The 17,577-nt window shown below is 45.7% G+C and overlaps 1 protein-coding gene across 3 annotated transcripts in view; it reads right to left on the bottom strand.

Annotated features, from left to right (window-relative positions):
- Positions 1 to 1,558: 1,558 nt before the first annotated feature.
- WIPF2 (WAS/WASL interacting protein family member 2) overlaps positions 1,559 to 17,577 on the bottom strand; it is a 40,244-nt gene continuing 24,225 nt past the window's right edge. For all 3 annotated transcript variants that reach the window (XM_031468158.2, XM_010991791.3, XM_064496055.1), the window contains exons 3-8: positions 16,168 to 16,300; positions 15,351 to 15,467; positions 14,354 to 15,007; positions 8,174 to 8,383; positions 6,609 to 6,710; positions 1,559 to 6,360 (exon numbers count right to left, since the gene is read on the bottom strand). In XM_031468158.2, coding sequence (XP_031324018.1) covers positions 6,320 to 6,360; positions 6,609 to 6,710; positions 8,174 to 8,383; positions 14,354 to 15,007; positions 15,351 to 15,467; positions 16,168 to 16,300 — 1,257 coding nt within the window. In that variant the 3' untranslated portion in view covers positions 1,559 to 6,319. The remainder of the gene's footprint in view (positions 6,361 to 6,608; positions 6,711 to 8,173; positions 8,384 to 14,353; positions 15,008 to 15,350; positions 15,468 to 16,167; positions 16,301 to 17,577) is intronic.

The following is a 17,577-nucleotide window of genomic DNA, read 5'->3' as shown; positions in this document are numbered from 1 at the left end:
TGAGGAGACTGAAATAGAAGGGCTGAATAAATCTGCCCAAGGTCACACAACTAGTAAGTGGAAGAACTGGAATTCGAACTCAGGAAGTCGGACAGGAAATCAAACTCCTGATCATTAAACATAGGGGGAGGACTAGACAGATGTAGGTTCTAAAGTAGAGGGAGGTGGTGAAGGAACTCATTTTGGGAAGGCTTTCTAGGAGCTGAAAACTACAAGAGTGAAGCACATCGGCTGCCATGAATGGAGACGGTGTTATCACAGAATGGCAGCTTTCCCACCAGATGGTATTTCTGATTTTTTAATAGGGCACTAGAACCTAGGAAGCGGCTTTCACTGTTCATATTTATTTTTATAACCTGGCACCTAAAAATTGTCCTTAATAACCAGAAATGGTAACAAGTGTCTAGGAAGCCTTTTTAAGGGATGGTGGTGAACAACCTACCTACCTCGGTTACAGTGGGATCGAGGGAGCAGAGGAAGCCGTGGGTACTTCACATGCACATTGGATGGAGCCTGTGAAAACATTCGCCAGAAAATACAGCACTGGTCCAAGAAAAGCCTACACAAGTAAATGACTATTGTGGAAGCAGACAGAGAATCACAGAATGTCCAAGTTGAAAGGCCTCTTTTTAAGGTTACTTGCTTGAAGCTTTTTCTCTTTCCAGTACTCCAGCAACATGACAAACATACCATCGTTCTGTTTCTCACTTTTGTGCCTTTGTCTGTGCTGTTTCCTACATCTGGAATGCCGCTCACCTGGCTTCCCTGGCTAGTTACCATAAAGCCTTTTAATAAGCCACATAGGTTTTTCCCAGTGGCTGTCCTTAAGTCTTCTGCTAGACTCTCAGCTCCTTGGAAGCGAAGACCATGTCCTTTTCATCTTCATATTGTCAGTGCCTGGCAGAGTATGCAATAAATGCTTGGCTGAGTGAATGGAAAGGACATTCCTGCCAAGCAGATATCCATTTTTTGCATGAACTTTTGTGGTCAGATAGCATACAGTCCTTTAAATCTCACACCCCTCAACCTAGAAGTAGAGGATGAACTCAATTATGTATGAAACCGATACAGCCTGGGCTCTGGTGAGGCCAAAGATGAGGCATTTCCCCACAGTTATCCTCAGGGGTGGTTAGGATCCTGAGGTTGACATCTTAGTTCTCTTACCTCTGTCTGCAGAATAACAGGAAGTCTGAGACAGGCAGCTTCCTTGCAGTGAGTTGCAGTTTGTGGCTGGTTCGGGCCAGGAAATACTCAAGAGGCACATTCACCATAAGCAGCTATGTCTCATTCATAATTGAGGTGGGTAACCTAGTGTCCTTATCACCTGCTAATTTATACACAGTAGCGTGGGAGAAGGAATCAAATCACACACGAAGGACCTGTCCAGCATCCTTGTGTGTGTCTGTGTGAACGCCTGTGTGCACTGGCGGGTGCATGCCCACACATACAGACTAGCACTACCGTCCCAATAGGACAGAGAAAGCTTATTGGGTTAGGCAGTTGAGGGTCATTTAGGCAAGTGCCATTTGAGGGCTATTCAAATTCACAGGAGGAACAATTAAATTAACAAATAGGTAGTTTATTAATCATATTAATAACAATGATGGGTCAAATAATCAGGAATTCAGCCAATCTGGCAAGTATGGATGAAAATGAAAGGCAGCCTTTCCACCCACGCCCCTAGGTTTTTATATCTAAATTATGTGAGAGTGACTCAGACATACACCCAATATGAATCAGTATGGGAAATAACTTCAAGACCTTTGCTAGTGATGAAAGTGCAAGTTAAGCTCATTAAGTCTTAGTGGTGATTATGTCAGCTGACCTCTGTAAGCACAGACTGTCTGGTTCAATTTTTACACCTCAAGTCAAAGTTCAAGAAAGCCAGCTAAGGTTTCAACTTAAAAAGCAGTGAAGGAAAAAAAAAAGCCACCACCCACATAAAAATAGACACAGTCCGTATGCTTTGCCCTCACCTTCTTCACACCTCGGTGTGAGAAGCTACCGTGCACACCGGTGGGAAGAACCATTAGGGATATAAAGACATAGGTCACAGGGTCTCCTGGGTTCCTGGAAACCCTGGGCAGAGGGGAGTTAGGTGGCCGACATAAATAAGGACCAACTCTCTCAGAATCACCCAGTCAGCACAGCTAACTAGATCTGTGATTTTCAAAACACAGCAGGAAAGGAGAGAAAACTCTCAAGAAGCCGCAGAGGCTTCTGCCCTTAGTTTATCTAGTTTCTCAGAGGATCTGGAGTCCAAACCACTACCCTAACCTGAGGTGACAGACCCATTCCGCTCTGCGCCACCACTCTCGGCGGTATTCCAGACAAGAGTACACAGTTTTTCAGGTTTTTTGTTTTTGTTTTTAAGCAAGGTTTAATTAAACTGCACGGCATCCAGGAGAAAGAAATGTACCAAAGAATCCAACCTGAGACCAGATTATACATTGTAGAAGGGGGAAGAAAAAAAAAAATCAATGCTAATCAGGAGATGGAGCACTGTAATCAGAAACAACTCCAAAAGAAATCATACAATAAATTATTTTTTAAAAGAAACTGATCCACATGCGGACAAAGAGGGACGCACACACACATACACACACACACTCTTCGCACATGTCACTCTAGTCTTTTATTCAGTGTTGACTATGGTTCCCATGCTGGTCGCCCTGGGAAAGGACACGAGACAACAAGCCACGGCCCCCTCTGCCACCAGTGGGATGAAATTTAAGACAATCCGAGAGGGAACTCACTAAGTTGTTAGAAACAAGAGTAGAAAGAAGGAAACAGCAGTTATCAAGGAAGATTTTAGTTGCTTCAAAGAGGGAGAGGAAGAAAGCACAGAACTCTAACACAAGTAAAGGCACAATGAACGTGGAGTTGAATGGAACCAAACCCTTCCTTCGGTTAAACAGTTATCCTTTTTTTTTTTTTTTTGTATGTGTTTTGAAGGTGGTTGGAGTTTTGTTTCATTTTCTTTTTAAGAGATGAGTCTTGAAGGCAGAGTTGTAACGCCTCCCATTCCCTAAATCAGAGTGGCCTAAAGAAAGCCACCTTGACCACGGATAGCCAGGCATTGAGATTCAATAGGGAAGGAAAGACCACAACTGGAATGTGAAGAATCTGATCTGCAGTTGATCATAGGTTGGGTTTCCAGAACAGACAGCTCAGTGTAGTGCTATCAAAGGGCCTCAGATGCCCTACACTCCACCCCCAGAGCTTTGCAGAAGGGAAGGACCCTGAAGTCACACTTCTCCCCCACTCCCATAAGCACTCAGCCTACAGATTATTTCAAGTGATCAGGAGAATTAAAACACACCCCAACCCTGAGTTGCTCTGTAGCAAGTCTATTTACAATTTTATCTCACCTCTCCCTGGAGGTAAATCTGGGTTTCAAGTTGGGAAGCTACGGGGTGAGGGGATGCCCCTAGGGCAGTGGCCAGCGGCTAGCCTTCTTGCCTCTGCCTGTGGCCAGGGCTGGGGTGAATTTCTGGAGATGGGAGCCTCACGTCCGTCAGGTGGGACAGCACCCTACGTGCTCTCAGTCTGCGGGCCCCGGCTCTGCCACTGGAGGGAATCCCCACGTGAGAGAAAACCACACCTGGAGTATCAAAGTGCTATGATCCAGGTTTGGTGACCAGAGAAAAGGGGGAAGAGGGGCACCTAGCTCATTTAAAAACCTGGAGGCCACTGCCCTGTTTCCCAGAAAGGGCAGTAAGAAACAATTGTTAAGTTTTTCCCCCGAGAGAAAAACATCATAAAACCAAACCCACACAGGGGCTTTTAACACAGCTTCCTGATGCTTGGTTGGGCAAGGTCTCTTCCTGCTGGGAGGGGACAAGGGGGTTAACGGGACTGGGCAACAGCCTCAACATGAGACCACCCAATCTTCCACTGAAGAGACGGCATTCCCACAAGCAGATAAAAAGAGCAGTTTAAAAGGTGAGAAGTTTTAGTGCTCTTGCAGCCAGCCCACCTTAAACCTATATTACAAGCTTTTTACAGCATACAAAATAGATCAGTAACTACGAGGGTCACAGTCCCATTCTTCAATAGTAAATACACATGATAATAAATCTGTTATTAACAGAGGGACCAAATAATGTATAAGGCAAAGACACTGAAATAGGTACTGGGTCATCAGCATGCTCTGAAGAACATCCACCAGACTAGATCTAGTCCCAGGCCGTTTTTCATGAGGCCAAGAAAATGAAGATACAATCAAGACCCATGTGACATGGTCCCAATGCTGGGGACTATGGTGGGCAGCAGGTCACACGGGAGGAAGATACCAGCCCCAATGAAAAGCTGGGATTTGGCTTTTACACGTGATGCTTGTTTTGATGATCCATGTTTGAGTAAAGAGGGGGGAAAAAAGATACACTTTGATAACGTTGTACAAAAGGCATCAATTCCCATTTCAAAAATAAATGGGAAGACTTCACAGTCCAAGTTCAGTAACCGGTCAGCATCTACCCTGGAAGTCTGCTGCAGTAGCAAGTCTTGTACTCTCTCCTTTTCCCTCCACTAGCGTCCCCTCTTTCAGCTCTACAGGCTGGGAGGTAACTGCTAACAGATTTGAAAATAAGAATGATAAATAAAGACTGATTAGAAAAAGTCTAGTGACAGACCTAATCATGGTTTGCCCTAAAGTCCAGGGGACGGCCAAGGATTGCAGACCCCACAGAAATAACCCAAGCTGTGAGCTCTCTTATCTAGCCTTGGGAAGACTTGGGTTTCACTGGGCACCATATACAGACCCTTAGTCTGCGACCCAACAGATTGGAAAGGTCCCTAGGGCAGTTTAAGCCTTGGATGTATCTGGTGAAACATTCCACTGACTTTCCATTCCAAGGAACAGCCATGGCTTCTCTGCTCTCACTCCAAACTCTGAGTAAACCAAACCATCCGGTGCATGGAGCCCAGGTGCTCCACCGTGCTGCAGGAGAAGGGCAAGTCCCTGTACCATGATCCAAGCTCAGTTCCTACATAGGTTGGGAACCTCCCTTTCCTCTGTGCTCTTTAACGAGAACCTGGAAGACGAAACGACATATTGCTGGCTGCCTGGGAAGATCAGCTGGACTGACATACACCTCACCAAAATTTTTGTGCTTCTTGGCACAGAGGGGTCTTTGACTACCCCATAAGCTTCCTCACCCTTCTCTACTCTGCTGTGTGAACCCCTGCAGTCTTGGGGGTTGAGTGCTGGAGAAAGGAACAGGGAGAGCCTGCTCAGTCAGATGGGCTGTGACCTTCAGAATGAGTGGGCCATTCAAGTCTTTCCTAGCCTGCAGAGCTGGTCCCTTTCCCGAGCTGCTTCACCCTTCCCTTCTCTGTCATCCTGGGGCATTCATCGGGGGCTGAAGTTTCCGAACAGGATTGAAAGGTCAGTGGCCTTCTGGGCCAGGCAGAAAAGACTGAGGCAGCCTCATGGTCAAGGTTAAGGCCAAGGTCCTATCTTCCTCTCACTAGAGGTTTCTGGGACTTGTGAATCAGTAACGAATGAATGAAAGGGACTGCTCCCTTGAGGGGACAGGTGGTGAGAGGCTGAGGTCCCTCAGCCTCAGCACCTGAGGAAGAGGAGCAGGGAGCCCCAGAGGGTCCCTGTGCTGCGGAGGAAGTAACTGGCTCTAAATGGATCCTTAGTTTATTTCACCCTTTTTATTACATGTTTAGTTCAAGTGATTAGTATTTAGTGTTATCTTCAACTTACTTCTGGGTAGGGGTGTGGGGTGGGGTGAGAGCAAAACCAAAATAACCGCTACAAATCAAAGCAGACCCATTTCCTTGCCCATTCTCCAAACATGACCTTTAAAACAGATCACTTCTCTGCAAACTCCTTTCCTGTTTCACTCAAAATGCCCATCCCCTCCCTTCGAAGTCCTGCTCATGCCAGCCTCATAAACTAATGAAATATAATAAACCCGCCAAGCTCCCCCAACAGTGGCAGGAGAAGGTAGGGGTCCCCTTCTCCACCCTGCCCCAACAATGAGTTAATGCATCACAACAAGGCACCTTTCCCCAGGAGGAAAGCAAGACACACGGAAGCTTCTTCCTCATCTGGCTAGCGGGGCTCACAGAGGAGGGATGGATGCAGGGTCTGGGACCCTACTGTCAATGTGAAGAGTCCGGTCACCAAGTCCAGAGACGAGATGCATAGATGGAGGTGAGCTGGGAGGACGCCGGGAGTCTAGAGGTCGGTTGCACTGGAGAAACACGTTAGGAGCTGTCATGCAGGTTTCCAGGGAATGGAAGGGACCATCTGAGAAGAGGAGAGGGTCCATCCTTTTCCTGAGGAACAGGACCAAGCCAGGCTTCACCTGAGAATGGGTGGCAGAGGTGGGGCTCCACGGGCAGCTGAAAAAATAAAAAATAAAAACCACATACATAAGGTCACCCACCAGACCCTGAATACCTTAAACATTCCTAAAAGGAGAGACAGGCTTGAGACAGGCTCTTTAAGCTAACCTTTACAATCTGGGGATGAGGTTTTGTTGTTTTTTTAAGAAAATGCAGATGAGGAAGCTAATTTTAACCTAAGAAAAGTACACCAATTCTACATCCTCAGCAATCATGGAAGAACTTTCATGACTCTTCTTTCTCACCTCGGTTTGTTTTGCTGGGATAAATTCTCTGAAAGTGTTTATACTCTTCTGGAGCAGGAAAATCTTCTACTGGATGGAAAGAATACTTTGACTCAAAATCATCTGCAGAAGGAACAGAGTGTTAATTCCTGTCACCCTTCCTCTGCTCCCATGCCTCTGTGCCAGGTCTGACCCTCCCTGGACTAGTCTCCCGTGCTTTCTGATGTACCGAAAGGGCTGGCCTTGCTCACGAAAGCAAGGTTCATGAGCACAGGAAGAGAATTACTCTCAGAGTCTCGCAAGCACAGAAGACGTGTTCAAAGGCTCTTTACATTAAGAAGTGAGTCTTTGAATTAGTTCTTTACATCTTTTCACCAAAAACCAGGCACATACCAGGAAAGGAGCCCAGCTGTTTGCATGGGAGGAGGAGGAAATATAGTTCTGTGTTTCAGTAACACAGTCATCCTACAGACAATCACCAAAGGAAACCAACTGAACTGAATCCACAAACTGGCAGAAATTAAGCTAACACGGGAATATCTGTCACCAGCTAGTGAGAGAGCTGACCAGATAATTCCCTTCTGGCCCAGGCTACCCTCATTTATCTCTGCCACGTGGTTGGGAAAGCCAGGTCGTGGCCCCCACGCCCACTCTCCATGGTCCCTCTATGCGTGTGGCTTGATCACATTCCAAAGGGCATATTTTCAAAGAAAAAACACTGGTCCACCTAACAGAAACAGATGAGGGCAGGAGCAGAGAAGAGTCAACCATTAAAGAATCTACAGGGGGAGGGTATAGCTCAAGTGGCAGAGTGTGTGCTTAGCATGCATGAAGCCCTGGGTTCAATTCCCAGTGCATTCTCCAAATAGAAATAAATAAATGAACCTAATTATCTTCCCCTCATAAAACAAACAAAAGAATCTACGGGGCCGTATAGAGATCTTTCTAGACGTCAACAAAGGGTCTGACAACACCCTCTGGACAACCTTTACTTGGCGCTCCATCCCAGACGTAATGAATTAGTCTCTCTTAGGTGGGGCCTAAGATTCATTTATAACCTTGGAAAAGTTAACCTGACCCACTCCTGATCTAGTCAATCTCCTTGCACCACAGATAAGGGAAGTGAGGTTCAGAAAAATGAAGTGACTTCTTCAAAGTAATGCAGCTCGTCAGTGGCTTTGGATTATTAGATAATATTGTATACAGAGTGTTTTGTTTTGTTTTTAAAGGGTCAGAAAGGAGCTCTTTTTCCTGGGATGATATGCAATTCCTGTCTCAATAATCCTGAAGAGGATCACTCTCTGACCTAAAAGCTCACCACAACAGTAAGGCTTGGGGAGTAAGAGAATGGCTTTAGAGTTAGCACAATCACTGTGCTTTTACTTCAAGCTATCCCAAAGGAACCAGGTCTAGACTCCGCCTAAGGAAAGGGATGTCAATGGATGGGACCCAGAAGTCTGAGAGACAGTCAGGAGAGGAACTGCAGTACACAGAGGACACCCAGCCACCACTCCCACTCTACAGGGGCCACTGAAATTAGTGAGGTCACCACGGGAACTATGAGACTGAAACAGCTAGCTACTTACCCAAGAAAGATCGGACAGTGGTAATGGAATCTCTGTGGCCATTCCTCAGGGGCGGTGGAGGAGGAGGGGGTGGCCCAGCTGGCGTCCTTGAGGGCGGAGGTGGGGGCTTTCCTCGGCTCGGGGGGTCTGACCCATGCATTCGGTACGGGGGAGGTGGAGGGGGAGCATCCCTGGCACCATTTCGGATCATGGGTGGCGGGGGTGGAGGAGCTGCAATGAAAACCCAAAGCAGTTAGGTCTGGATGCAGAGATGGTGAGGGGCAGGGAGGGTTGATAGACATGGGCTAAGAGAGGGCCTCGGCGCTTTCCCAAAGGACCAGGCTCTGTGAGTCTCCGAGCGGCATGTTAAATATCATATTCACCCTCCCCTCATCCCCGTTTAACAACATGACCATTCTCCCAGATGCCGAAGTTCATTATAAACATGACTCCTTGTCATTTCCCATGACATGTCAGTCAAGAGTTCTACTTGTTCTTGATGATTTTTTTCCTCTGCTTTTCCATGCCCTCCTCCATTCTTCTCAGTCAGGGCTTTCTCACATTTAGCCTATTCTGCTGCAAAACGCCTCTCAAATGTTCTCCTTGCTTCTGCTCTTACCCTTCCAATCCGTTCTGCTTACCACCAACTCTCTAATCTCTCCCAAAATACTTGCTCATACTTTTTCAAGGGCTTTGTGTTTCCTACATTGTGAAGTTTCAAATCCTTAGCTTCCACCTTGACTGGGTCTCACCCAATCATTTTCCTTTCTTACACAGTAACCTACCACGTCAGTCAGCCTGACCTCACCTCCTTTCTCCCTTCCTTGACTCCTTCCCTGTACGTTGGATTAGGTACACTCTTCTGCCCTGCCACTGTCGCCTCGTATCTCTCTACCACTCTACTGTGTGTTGTAATTATCACACACGCTTCTCCCCAGTATTCCTCAAAAGTCAGAGCAGTGTCTATTCATCTGAGTTCCCAAGCTCAGCCAGAGGTACGGCACATGGTAGGTACTCCATCAACATTTGCTGAATAAACCGAATTACATCTGCTTTGCTCTTGTGACGCCCCCGAAATACTCAGAAATGCCATCCCTCTTCCCTGACTCCAAATCCTACCTTTCCCTTGAGGTTCAACTCAAGTCCCAGCTTCTCAAGGCTTTCCCAAAGCAACCCACTCTGGTCTGGTTCCCTCCTCCTCTGCTCTCCCGCAGCATTTATGGGCTATGTCACTCCTCCTAGCACTCAGTAGGACAGACTAAAATGAGCGATTTTCAAACTACAAATATAGTAGGTTCATCTGCAAAGATCACATATTTCCAATGATAGGCTCATTGTTCAAAAAAATTGGGAACACTTCTTTTGGAACTGTCTCCAAAGCCTGTAATAAATATTACCAGATGGTCACATCCCATTTCTCAGGTCGCACCACCAACAAAAATATCCGTACCTACAATGACTCTGATTTTTGGCCATTTTCCAAAATCAAATTCACCCTTAAAAGACAAAAATTTGCCGCTAAGCGTAAGGTAATGTCAAAAGCATACTGAACATTGCTGGGACAGGTTCTAATGTGTTTAAGTTACATTATTTCTATGCTTTTCACTAACTAACCACAACAACAGCTACCAAGTATTTGGTATCCATCATGTTCCAGGCACTCTTCTGGGTATTTATAGGCATTAAATCTTTAAAAATTCCTGTAGCCATCCCTGCAAAATTATGTGGTATTATCCCCATTTCACAAATGAGGAAACTGGGACTCAAGTTATTTGTCTAAGGTCATGGACCTAACAGACCCAGCACACTTCTGCTGCTCTCTCACAGTAAGAAAGCTGCTACCTACTGCTTTTCATAACTACCGCAAGTATTAAGTATCTCCCCAACACATGTGTAACCCAGTGAGATGGAAGTGTGTCTTTTGGTACCTAGGCCACATCCAATAAGCAGCTGTTACCTAAACAGTACATGGAGAGACTGCTTAGTTTAACAGACAACACTGTTTTAGTAATAAGGGGATATATTAATATTTCTTCCGAATTACTGTCAATTTCTATAGAGCGATCATTAGTTAAGCATGAAACAGTAATGCGATGATGTGTACAGACAAGGAGTTTGGCACCGTAGGCACCGTAAATGTTAGTTTTAGCTTCCCATAAAACACGCTCAGAATGTCAATTCTTCCTCACTCTTCAAGGTCTGTTTAAGTATGGACAGGGGCCATTAAATGCAATACTTAAAGAGAAATCTCCAGATTTCTGAACCCTGTTTTCATTTCAAATCTACCCAAACGGAAGCTTTTTCAGGTTATCTTCAAAATATTTCCCTCAGATTTCTCAGGGTCCTGGGAGTCTCCCTCTCCTGCTAGGGTGGGGCCAGGAGGAGTAAGGTAGACAGGATTAACCAAGCTCAAAGGATAGCAGTGAGATACTGAGCAGGTGGCAGTGATTAGAGCCAACCTGGACAGGCAAAATGGAGCCGGACCAAGAACCACTGGCTTGGCTCCTCCAGTGCCCTCCCTTACAGTCAGTCATCCCAACCAGGCTCTGCTATCTCTAAGAAGTTTCTGGGCTCTCTGTAACATCCAGTTTTAAGATTATTTCAAGTGGCAGAGCTGGGACCCTAAGAAACAAGCAGTGTGCAAAAGAAGCCTTGGGATGGGAAGACGGACTTTTATAATCCAAGACAAAGCCAATTTTGAGGAAAGCATGATGGTATCCTATTCTTTGAAAAACAAAAAAAAATTCCCTTAAAAATATTGTTTTACTCTGCAGGAAAAATTCAGGAAACAAACTCTATGGATCATTTATGAGGGATTTTTGGGTCCCCGAGCACCCCAGGAAGGCAAAAGTAATTTTCAAACATAAACAATTTGTAAGTAAAGGTATTTCTAAGGGGGAGGGTATAGCTCAAGTGGTAGAGCACATGCTTAGCATGCACAAGGTCCTGGGTTCAAACCCCAGTACCACCTCAAAAAATAAACAAACCTAATTAATTCCCCCAGTGGGGGGAAAGAAAAGGCATTTCTATAAATTAAATAATAAATTATTTATAAATTAAATAATAAAAGTATTTTTGTAAATTTTGTAAATTTGTAAATAAAAGTAATCTTTCAAATGTAAATTCTTAAAGAAACAAAAGTCTATTATCTCATACTGTTATCACAGTATGATTTATTAACAGAGATGAAAACTACCTGGATGTCCTCTGCATAAAACCACTAACAGCACACCAGTTTATGAAGCACTTTTTTGTGTTCTTTTATTTACGACCCCCTCTGAAGGTACTGTGAACACCATTTTACAGATGCAGAAACAAACTCAGAGAATCAGAGTGAATATGCCCCATATCACAAAACAAATAGAGCCAGTGTTCGAAAGATCTCTGATTAAATGTTTTTTTTTTTTCTTTTTCAGTGCATCTCTCTCAAGAACTGCTGCCCTGGTTATTGACACAGAAAGCAGGCTGAGGCTCGTGCCAGGCCTCAGGCTTGGTGATGGCTAGCAAACAGAACAAGGCTCGTAACTTCACATTTTTCTAAAGAAACCACAAAAAAAGGCCTGAGGAGTGGGAAGCAAGAAGTCTGCAGACATTTAAAACAACTCCGTTCAACCCACAGAAATTACATTTTTCTCCACTTCTATTCCTGGTTGGGTTTAGAAAGAGACAGGCTTTGCTCAGATAAAGGGTCATTTTTTTTTTAATCCCTAAACTTTGTAAAGTCAAAGGTCACTTTAGGACTATAGCCTTATGGGTAAAGCCAGGGAGACACAGGCTGGGCAATGTACCCAGTTCCCAGGGGACTCCCTGACGTGGGCTGCCAGCTTCCTGAATACAATTCTCTGTGTGCCTCATTCAGCAGCAGTTCAGTTAATGGGCTTTTAATCCAAGTTTCCTGATGACATACCTGCTTCATTAATGACCTCATCTATAACTGCAGGGACTGACTATTTAAAAGCAAAGCTCAAAAGCCATTTGCAGAGGGTGCGGCTCCAAGTCAAATGATGTAACAGAATATGGGAGTCAAAATTCCTGAGTCTAAGAAGGCCCCAGAGAGCCCTCCTGGTCTCATTCATTCTTCACTTCCAGTCATGCTGCTTTGTAAGGTCACATACCCTCTTCCACCTTTTCCAGGGTCCCTTGATCCCCTCCTTACTCAGTTTAGGACCAGGGTCCCTTGTTACAATCACTCCTTTACACACACCCTTAACTCCCTTGCCCTGTTCTCCCTGATAGTCACACGTGCCTAACAAACGCTCACCCTGGTTACACGCAACTCTGACCCGACACACTACCTGCAAATGCACAGCTGAACACATGCTGAGCTGAGGAATCTCACTTTAAATGTGTGGCCCCTGAGCTCAAGTGGGCCCTTCGTGCTGCTGGTGATCTGAGCACACTTCCCTCCTCCACTCACTTTCCCATGCTCCCAGATGACCATTTAGTGCCCTCTTCTCTCTCTCCTCAAATCTCTATTTCCTTCCCCTCATTCACAGCATATCTCCTTGCTTTCAATTTCACCAAGAAAACTGAAGGAAAAAAAATCAGAAGAAACCTTCCACATGCTCCTACCACACACACACCACCCACCTGCTTCCACGCCTAGAGGCCCTGCCTGCCCCCCTGTCACCAGGAAAGAACTACCTGTTTTCTTATCTGAGGGCAACCTCTGACCTGTGGATCAAAATCCATTCCTTCTTGCCTCCCCAGTGACTTTCCTCAGGCAGTTTTCCCCCACTCTACTGGATCATTCCATCAGCATACAAACAGATGCTGAAATATCTCCCATCATGTGCGTGGCGGGGGGGGGGGGGGCAATCCTCAATTTCACATCCTCCTCCAGCAACTATTCCATGTACCTGAGCCCCCATCCCCCTTTACAGCAAACTAAGAGATTTCTATATTTAAATACTGTTATCTTCACCAATTCTTCTCCTATTCCTGCATTCTTGAACCCTCATCTTCACCCTCCCTCCTCCACCACTCCACTAAAACTACCCAAAAGGCTCCCATCTTGTTTGGGGGAGTGTCCCCAAAATCACTCCCATGTTCAGAGACCAATGTCATTCTCAGTCTTCAACTTACCTGACCCAGCAGCACAGGACCCAGCTGACATTCACTCCACCTTGGAGTTTCTCCATCACTCTCCTGGCGTTCCTCCGTTCTTCCTCACTAGAGGCCCTTTCTCAGCTTCCTGTTTAGTACTCTGATCACTGACCACTCAGGTAAGAAGGCCTCACCTCTTCTCTATCCACACTCCCTCCCCAGGTGACCTCACCCTACCGATGGTTCTCAATATCCTTCAAATTTCTCTCTCTAGCCCAGACCTCTCCTGAACTTCAGAGTCTGATAGCCAATCACCAATTCGTTATTTCCTCTTGGATGTCTACCAAGCATCTCAAACTTGACATCCAAAACTGAACGCCAATTTCCACCACACCTGCCATGATCCTACCCATCTATCCAGTTTAATGCACTAGCCTCCTAAGTGGTCTCCTTTGGCCTCTCTGTCCTTCTGAAGTCTGTTCTCAACAGAGGAGCCAGTAACCTTTGCAAAAGGCAAATCAATGCTACTTTCAAGTTCCAAGGCCCACAGTGGCTCCCTATCTCACACAGAGTAAAACCCAAAGTATTCACAAAGCCCGGCAGTGTTCTCCCATGGAATCTAGTTTTCTGACCACCATGTCCTGCCAGTCTGCCCCTCACTCATTCTTGTCCTGCCACAGCGGTCTCCTTGCTGTCCCCGGTCTCAGGGCCTTTGCGTTTGCTGCCCTCAGGGCTTGCTTAGCTTACTCCCTCACTTTCTTTAGTCTTTGCCAAACTGTCACTTTATCCATAAGGCCTTCCCTGACTCGACCCCTACCCTCACCCCTGCAATTTAAAATATTACCTCATCCCCACCCCAGTATATCCCATCCCCTTCTCTGCTTTGTATTTCTCTACACCATTTATATACTGTGTGTGTGTGTGTGTGTGTGTATTTTTTTTTTTTTACTATTTGCTTGATTGTCCAGGAAAAAAGGATTTTTTATCTTTTGTATATATTGCTGTTTCCCTTACAACAGTCTGACACACATAAAAATCTGTTGAATGAGAAAGTGAATTCTTCTTCAGTTCAATCACTGAAGGAGAGCTTTGGGGGAAAGGATGAAGAGAAAAGATAAATTCAACTCTCAGGATGATAGGAAAGAAAGCACTTACCTGCTCCCCGACTGGGAGGGTCTCGGGCTGGGGGAGGTGGCCTATTACTCTGTAAAGAGGGGGAGGCTGAGGTGGGTGGGGGAGGCGCGAGGCCTCTGACAGGCCCTGGTGTCTTCCTATGCAAAGAATTGTGTCTCTGTGGCAGCTCAGGGGCTGACTCGTTAGTGGGACTGGAGGGTCCATTGGGGACCCCAGGAGGCTGGCGGTAAGGCGGAGGAGGAGGAGCCAGAGACTGGCTACTTGGTCCCGTTCGGATATTCACAGGGGAAGGAGGTGGCTTGACGGGGGGCGGAGCAGGAGGTCCCTCTCGACCAGGGTGAAGCCTCTGTCCTGGCGTGGGCGGCAAGGGTTTCTCTCTGTTGTAGGCCGGGGCTTTGTTGCTGTGCATAGGCAGAGGTGTAGGGGGGGCGTTGGCACGCCGTCCTGGGGGAGGTGGAGGAGGGGCCGAGGAGCTGTGCTTCATGCCCGTACTGCTGGTGGTATTAGGCCGAGAGAGGTCCGGTAAGGAGGGTCTCTGCATCCGGGGCAGTTCTGGGAGTGAGGCTCGGTTGTCTGTATCATCTTGAGGGCGTCCGCTGGCTGTGGACACTGGAGGTCTTGGGGCAGCAGCTCGAGAACTGGGGACTTGGAGGGCTGGCTTACCAGCTAGGCTCTCTACAAATACACCAGACAGCACTGGTCAACAGAACTACACATACATTGGTCAGCATTTCCACGTCACCCCGCCTCTTCAGTGCAACCTGCATAGCTGCAGGGGAGGTCCCTGTACAGTTCTGGGTTTGAACCCAGTTCCGGGCTCTGGGCCCAGTCACAAAGACTGCTAATACAAGCTGAATGCATTTTTATTTAATCCCTCAGATTTGCTTTATTCCACCCTGTAACTCTGCCCCTGCTCCCACTCCTCCCCTCTCCCACCTTTGCCACACTCCTCAACCACAGATGGCCCAGCAGAAATGAATGCTCTTGGGAATAGCCTAAGGAAGTACTTATCAGATACCTGAACCATCCTTGGCTCCCACAGGGCGAAGCTTTGGCACTCCTCCTTGGAAGAGACCTCCCTTGGGCTGCAGGGCAGCTGCTCCAGAGCCATAACCACCACTGCTTCCTTTGGGTTCTGGAAAGCATACCATTAGGATTTTCATTTCATGTGCTCTGAAGCTGGTGACCAAGTCAATCCCAAGGAGAAACCCCTCCTCTATCTGGACTTAAATTTGCAAACAAACCAATACTGCTTTCATCTTTCCACTGAAATAGAAAGATGGGCTCTCTGCTCCACAGCTTCGTGGGGTTGGGGATGAAACTGTGCTGTGACGACAGAGAGAACAAAAGGAATGAGGAGCCAGCCTTCCTTTATTTAGGGCGGACAGATAACCAGGATAAAGACATGTTCAACGGACTTCTTCAGGCTCTCCTCTCCAAGTCCCACATGGTGAGGAGGCTAATGGCTCAGGGACCCAGGTGTGAGAAGAACCCTCAGAGGCCCTCCAGAATGAACACTTGTAGCAATTACAAAATCATCGTTGGCTTCAGCTGAGTGGTTTATAGGACTGTGGTGGTCTCCTCAGAGCAGCCAAGGATGTGCCCTAAAAGCATTAGTGACAGTAGGAGATGGGGGGCTTAAGACCCTAAGAAGGCTTCTCAAAGGTCAAACAGAAATTCTGAAGGTATTCCAATGAAGAGATGGGAAGACAGCCAAAGAACATCCCAAGACAAAACTCTCCCACTCAGGATCCAACAATAAAAGTGACAGCCCCGCCTAGTCTCCAAGTCAGTTCTGGGGTCCCCAGGTCACTAGGAGAGAAGCTCAGACTCACTCTCGAGGATGGGAGCGCTCCGATCATTAATGCTGGTCACCTTCTTCAGCTTGGTCCCCTTGCAGATGTCCTGTAAGAGAGCACCTCGACCCCGCTGCTCCTCTCTACTCAGCCTGGGCGGCTCAGTGTTTGCCTGAAGAGGGAAATGTAAGTTCACCCTAAACAGTCCCCTTCATCACAAGCTCACGATGAATGTCATAAGTCAACTGGATTCCCTGAGATGCCTGTCTAACCTAAGAAGATACACATGCCAAACGACAGCATCAATGTCCATTATCATCCTTATTGGAACTTTTTCTCGTGTGGTACCTCCTGTAAAGGGTATAGGTCTCCCGCCTCTTCAGAAGCTTCTGATAGGAGGCCTGCACTGACACCTACTGAGTACCTATGTGTTAGGCTTCTACGTCTGATGCTCTAAGTGTATTATCAACATCAAGGCAAACATTTATTTTACTATATGCTACTATATCTCAGGCATTGTGCTAAGCACATTACTTTCATTGTCTCTTAAACTTTTTTTTTAACACCTTTATTGTGGTATAATTCCTGTACCGTAAACTACACATATTTCAGATGTACAATCTGATAAATTTTGATTGATGTATACACCTATGAAACCACCACCACAATCAAGCTAACATTTCCATCACCCCCCAAGAGGTGCAAATTTCGAATTTCTGATTTATCCCTTCCCACCCCTTTTACCCTCTGGTAACGGTAAAGTTTGTTCTCTGTGTTTATCTCACTTAAATCATGAACTGTTCCTATGATCAGCTACAACAGGGGCACAGGGACAGACGACTAGATAAATGGAACAAAACAGAAAGTCCATAAGCAGGCTTAGCTCTATACAAGAAACAGTAAAAGTGTATTTCACCAGGGCAGAAAAGACAGATTATTAAATACAAGGTGTAACAACTGGTTAATTTTTAGAAAAAAATAATAAAGTTAAATACCTACCTCATAACTTTACTCTCAAACAAATTCTAGCTGAATTATAAAATTTAAGTGTAAAAAAATAAAATCACAGAAATAATAAAATCACAGAAGTACTATATGGAAAAAATAAGTAAGGGAAGACTTTTTAAGCAAGACAACCAAAATACAGGAAAAGATTAACATACTTGCTTACTAAGAATTACTTACTTAGGAATATAATAAGCAGATGACACATGGGAAGGAAAATTGTCTTTGACAAATGTAACATATGATAGAAACAAAGGCAGTGTCCTAAATCTCTAGAGCATTAACATATAAAAACGACTTAGAAATCAACAGGATAATAAGCAAAAGATGCGAACAACATTGTGTAAGAGACATCAAAAGAGCCAGCAAATATGAAAAAAAAATTTCAACTATAATAAATTTTAAAAAAGCAGTGTAAACAGTATCATTATCTATAGATGAAAC

The sequence above is a fragment of the Camelus dromedarius genome, chromosome 16 (genome assembly GCF_036321535.1).
Source record: "Camelus dromedarius isolate mCamDro1 chromosome 16, mCamDro1.pat, whole genome shotgun sequence".
Taxonomy (NCBI): Eukaryota; Metazoa; Chordata; class Mammalia; order Artiodactyla; family Camelidae; genus Camelus; species Camelus dromedarius.
This window is presented reverse-complemented; position numbering and strand designations above follow the sequence as displayed.